The sequence below is a fragment of the Lactuca sativa genome, chromosome 3, assembly GCF_002870075.4.
Source record: "Lactuca sativa cultivar Salinas chromosome 3, Lsat_Salinas_v11, whole genome shotgun sequence".
In the NCBI taxonomy this organism is placed as follows: Eukaryota; Viridiplantae; Streptophyta; class Magnoliopsida; order Asterales; family Asteraceae; genus Lactuca; species Lactuca sativa.
This window is the reverse complement of record NC_056625.2, coordinates 80,065,461-80,071,516: the sequence shown is the minus strand read 5'-3', so window position 1 is coordinate 80,071,516 and position 6,056 is coordinate 80,065,461. Positions and strand designations below refer to the sequence as shown.

General features: G+C 42.2%; 1 protein-coding gene across 1 annotated transcript; it reads right to left on the bottom strand.

Moving 5' to 3' along the window:
* Positions 1 to 3,879: 3,879 nt before the first annotated feature.
* Positions 3,880 to 5,768, bottom strand: LOC111904595 (uncharacterized). The gene is made up of 4 exons (XM_023900345.1): positions 5,052 to 5,768; positions 4,675 to 4,893; positions 4,377 to 4,584; positions 3,880 to 4,325 (listed from the first exon to the last, which is right to left on the bottom strand). The coding sequence occupies exons 1-4, from the start codon at positions 5,766 to 5,768 to the stop codon at positions 3,880 to 3,882; spliced, it is 1,590 nt and encodes a 529-aa protein (XP_023756113.1).
* Between the last annotated feature and the right edge of the window lie 288 nt (positions 5,769 to 6,056).

Genomic DNA, 6,056 nt, shown 5'->3' with positions numbered 1-6,056 from the left:
ACAATAAGCATCAAAAATGACTTTTTGATGGAAGATTATTTAGAAAGATTAATCTTAACCAAGTTTTAGTATATGTCTCAAGGTTTCCGAAAATATAAAGAACGCCGAAATCCGAGTTATAACAAAGAAGTTATGACATGTCGAAGTTTCGCGAAAGAACCGACACGACACAACGCGATGTAAATAGTGAATTTACGTTAGAGCGATATTTAGCTTTAGCGATCTAAATAAAACTTGTAGAATACGTTAAACCGAGAGTGTGCATAAAAAGAACTTCTAAATCTGACTTCGGATGAGGAAGTTATGATTTTTCGAAGTTTCAGCAATAGCAGTATGCAGCCCGAAACTCGAGATTGAGGTCGAGTGATACTTAGCCAAAACTTTCTAAATGAGAATTGAAGATCTCATCAATATTATTCCAACGATAAAAAGACAGACGAAAACGGAGTTCAGATGAAGGAGTTATGAATTTCGAACGGAGTTTTCCTGTCCCGGCCTACTAAAAAAATATATTTATAATATATTAAAAATCAATTCAAAATTAGCCAATGGAGTCTAAACGAGAGTTGTATAGCATAATCTCATCTTCGCGTCGATATAAAGAACGTCGAAAACGGAGTTCGTATGCAAAAGTTATGAATTTCTGAAGTTTGGGGCGTGAACCCCAAAGCTGTGTCAGAGACCGCGACGTGGCAAGCAGTGCCACGACGTGGCAAGTCTTCTGATACCTCCGGGAGTCCCCAGACGCCACTTGCGATGACGTATGCAGTGACGACCAAGCCCACGATGTGGAAAAAGGGTACCACGACGTGGCAAGGGCCAAATTTGCCCTATAAATAGATTTGAAAGGCCAGCCGTTTAGGGTTGCTATTTTCTCTCCTATCTCTCCCGTTTTACATCGATTTGCGTGCAAGAAATATCCCGAAGCCTGAAGATCCCAAAAAGAAAAGAGTTTCCGAGCCGAAGCTCTGCCCGCGAGGAGTGCGGTTTTTGTGAAGATCTTCCAGATCTACCGAAGAATACTACTTCTACAAGCCGTGGTGCTGTCTGATCATCTTCTGATCAAGTGAGTGTGTAGTTACTTTCTTTTAATGCATAATTATGAAGTATTTTATATGAAATATGTGTTATGTGTATATTTTGTTGTTATATGTGTGAACGTATATCCACTTTCTTCTATCTTATGGATATGATTTATTCTCTATGAAATACGTGTTATGTGTATGTGTCTTATCTTTTATCTGGAATGTGTTTTGAATGAACATACAATACAGGTTTTAAATCATGTATAAAAATGTATATTTTATCTAATAAAATGTTGGGTAGAACATGGGTAGATAGTTGTCTTATGATAAAAGGATGAGAGGTCTCAATGTCATTGTAATCCAGTCATCTAGCGGAATTTAGATGACGACCATGGACTTTTCTATACAGTCCAGTGGAACGCTAGCAGGCTCATAACCTGTAGGTGTTAATGAACTTGGGTGTTCATTCATTGTATTCCATCCCCATCATGGTTGCCTTATTTGACTTATATTGTTGAGGAACCCCCGAAGCATGTGTTGTCGCCCCGATGAAATATTCTTAGACTAGGTCCCTTGTGTTAATTGTCTTAGGGATGTAAAGTGAGAATAACGGGAATGGGTAATTGGGTTATTATTGGTTGATGAAATTAAATTAATTATTTATTGTGGGTTGAAAACCCTATGTGCTCACCAGGCTCCCAAGCCTGACCCACTCAGTTTTCTTTGCGTTACAGGTAATGACACAAGAGTATAAGTTGGTGGACTTGACGAGAGATTTTGGATTATAGATCAGTAGTTATAAATAACTGTTGTAAGGTCTATTTTATATTGTTTATGCTTTCGGTCTGTATCTAAACATGACATCCCGAAGTTTTATTACTTAATGAAAATACGTTCTCTTTGAGAAACGTTTTGATAAATTTTATCATATTTTGTTTTGGGAACAAATTCCGCAACTCTTTTAAATCAAAAGAATTTTCTCTGATTTTATAAAACAAAGGATAAACAAATCGGTCTTTTCTGGCCGTGAAAATGGGGATGTCACAGGAACCATTAAGGGTTCCCATGGCATAAAGGTGCCAAATTTATGGCCATGGGAGACCCATGCATCATAAAACCCTCTTTTATGGCTTTTTGAGCCAAAGGCCCCATGCATGTACATCAAGTTTGAAGCTTTATGTATAAAATGGACCCTAGGAGACCAGATTTATGGTTTTGATGCGTTAAGACCCATTATAATTGACTGTATAATTTTGGACAAAAAGGGACTCGACGAGTCACTTGGGTGACTTGGCGAGTCGGGACGCTTTTTCCCCAAAACGTCCTCTTGAAATGGTTTTGGTTGAGTGGAAGGAACACTCATCCTGCTAGGGGTTTGTCTTGGACATGGAAATCATGGGACTCGACGAGTGTATGAACAAACTCGACGAGTCCAAGGAAATCACCCCACTTATGAAGACGGACTCGGCGAGTTGAATGGGAACTCAGCGAGTCATAGACTGAACATCTTCTTATGGATGAAGATGAACTCAGCGAGTTCTAGGACGAACTCGGCGAGTCAGTTGAAGATTGTATGATGTGTTGTTGAAGGTGATGAGTTCAAAGACTCTTAGATCGATTAGATCTTTCATAAGAACGATAAAAGTAATGAAACAGTTTATGATTAATATGAGCATGAACACAGAACAGAATCAAACTTATGCTTATGATTCAAAACTGAGTCACACCTCAATAGAGCTCTAGGGTTTACAAGCGATGTAGAACAAAAACAACAAAAGCGATAACATCTAAGTCTGCATGCATGCAACTTATATCCTGAACCCTAATACAAAATAATGCACGGCTGGATAGGCCCAATATCGGCATTCAAACTAGTCTATGGACCGTGCCCATGACGCAATCCAATAGACTCTACAATCTCCCCCTTTGAGTCAAATGAGGCGAGAGATTATTTCTTCTGAGCAGGTTTCACCATCTTGATGACTTTGAATAATCGAGGAATAATGGCAAGAAGAGTTTTTCTAAACTGAATGTACCACCTCAGCATGTCAACGAATAGCTTCTTATCAGCAACACTATTCTGGTCACACATTTGAATGATCTCCAAGATATGCTTGAGACAAGTCGTCGAGAAAAGGTGTTTGTCGACAAGAGCAAACAAGCATTTTTGGCCTTCGCCCCTAAGGAACATGACTGTATGGTACTTCGAATCGATTTTCCCCTTGATCATGGTGTTGACATTGCCAGCTTTGCCCATGGTTTTGATCGTTGTTCGCTTGTGTATGGCAGAGGCAATCTCCTGGTCCATCTTCGCTACTTCATGAATGTAGCAAACAAGCATACGCTTGACATGATCGATGATAGGCTGATACTCCAGGGGATTTGACAGTAGAATGTTGTTGAGGAGTATCCCGTCATGGGGATTGAGGTTCGGTAGATCAGCAAGGGAAAAATGGTGGATTGAGCCTTCGGTTCCTCGAGTCACCCTGAAATTGACATTGATAAATTTCCTTGTTGAATAGGGCTTCATCACCTTGACTGTGGTTATCTTCTTTGAGCTCCAAGTCTGGTGTTGAGGTTGAGCAAACTCCAGGTAAAACTCCAACAGATCCCTATCTACCTTCGGGTCCGGAGATCGAATGGCAACAGTCGAGTTAAAGCAGTGGGAGATGAATGCTTTTCGAGTGATTGGCATATCGACTTGTGCATCCTTGGAGTTGTCAAGGCCAAAGGAAATTATTGGTTTGAGCCATAGAACAGTTGGCTCGTCAATTGCACACCGTTGGAGCAAGTGTTTAGTCCATACAGGAAACGTAGACTTTTTCTTCTCAAGGAGCTCCGCCTCCTTTAGCTTCTATTCTAGCTCAATGCGCTGCTTGATGATGATTTCTTCCATTTGTTTTTCAGAAGTATTGTCCTTTGGGACAAGTTTCTTGGGAATGTCGACATACACATCATCTTCGTTGTCTGTGTCGTCTTCACCAATCTTCTTCTTCTTCTTATCTTTGTTACTGACCGAAGCTTTATTAACTTGTGGTTCAGCAGCTGGTTTTGAGCTGGAAGGAGGAGGTTGCTGCTTCGACTCTTTCTCTCCCCCTTGTTTCGGTTGGACCCCAGTCACCGAAACACCCTCGGTATGGCTGAGAACGTCCAGTGTTGGTCTGAGTTTGGCTGCCAAATGCCTTCTGACAGTGATAGTGATAAGTGGATCACTCGCCTCAGTAAGGTGAAGGAGGATGGAGTGAACATCGGCAGTAGAACTCTGAATAACCTCTCTTTCTGACTTGAGGTCATTAATCTCTGTATTAGCAATACGCACCTTGTGTAGTTGCAATTTAAGTTAGGCAGTACGTCTGTCAAGCTCGTCCATAATTCGATTTTCCATAGCTAAGTCCGCTTCCAGTTGAGTTAAGCATTCGTTGACTTTAGCATGGAGCGATGCATTTGCTTCTTCAATGGCATGGCGTGCCGCTTCCAGGTTCGAATACTCAGATTGAAGAGTCTTTTGAAGAGTCTCTTCTGAGGTGTTGACAGTTGCAGCATTCTTGGCAGCAGCAGCCTACAAGGAATCTAAAAATAGGTGAGCTTCGGATACTAGTTTATCGACTTTTGCGGTTGCTTCCTTGGACTCCTTAGTCGAGGCATCAACAGCGATAGAGGCCTGTTGACATTGGGAAGATGAGGCTTCAATAGCCTTGGCTGCAGCAGATAGGGTAGCACTGTGTTCGGCAACAACCGAGGAGAACAATGCTTTTAAAGCAGCTTCTAAGGGGGCAGCTGAGGAGGAAGAGGAAAGCAGTTGATCAAGCTTGTCATTTACTACTTTGAGATGACGTTTGGTAATGGGCTCGTCATCATCATCCTCACTCTGCACTCGATAAGGACTGAAATATGTGGAATCGAATTCCATGTCCTCATGCCCAAAATGGGGGTTGTTTCAGTAGATTGTGTAGGAGACAAGGGTTTTGAAGAAGATGGAGGTTCGGTTGTGAAAGTAGGTTCGGCTGTAAAAGGAGGTTCGGTTACAGGTGGATTGGGAGCGGTAAAGGTAGGTTTAGTAGTAGTGGTAGAGGTTGTATCTGTGAAGATGGGAGTGGGTATAGGAATAGTAGTGAATGGTTGAGAGGTATTTATTGGAGAGAAATGAGGGATTGAAACTGGAATTGTAACAGGTGGAGGTGAAGGAGGCAAAGAACGAACCGAAATTCCTAGAGTAGGGGAGCGAGGCGGAGTGTCCCCTCGGTCCGAAGCCTCTTTATCAGAACTTTCATTCTCAGAATCTGAGGGTAGAGCGGTCTTCTGCTTAGGAGGAACATATTCTGAATCCGAATCGCTGGATGATTGAAGAATAAGTCTCCTAGCAGGCTTCTTCTGCTTTTTAGGTTGAGGTTGAGAAGGAGCAGCCTTATCAGTTTTTCTCTTCTTGGGGGTTTGCCCCTTGGTTGGTTTTGTGACTGGTCCCTCCTTCTGCGATTCAGGCTTCTTGCCCCTCTTGGCTGGCTTGTCAGCCTCTTCAATGGAGCAAAGCATTGTGGGTGTAAGATCATGTGGACCAACAGATGGTCGTTTCCTGTACTGTTGAAGAAGATTACTCGATGCTGAGATACAACCGAGCATGGCTTTAGGAATAGATCCAATGTACGAAAACTTTGTTGGATCAGTGACGATGATCTTCGTCGTATGAAAAGTGGCGATGGAAGAAAGCAAGGAGTCCGCCATAATTGGGACACAATTAGGATCCATTGCCCATTCGGTGATGATAGTCTAGAAACGCCCACATGAAATCTCCGAATGCCTGGACGAAGAAACTAGGCTTTGAACCAACTGCTGCCAAATAATGGACCCATAGTCAAGGTTAAGCCCACTGTACAACCTATACAGCACCGTCATGAATGCCTTGCTAGCACCGTCAGATCCAACGCTCTGCTCAGACAATCCCTTGAATAAGAGCATGAAAAGGCCATTCCATTGAGGAGGAAGGCAGGACTTCTTGAACATGGTGACAGTTGTTAGGGTTTCAATATACCCCAT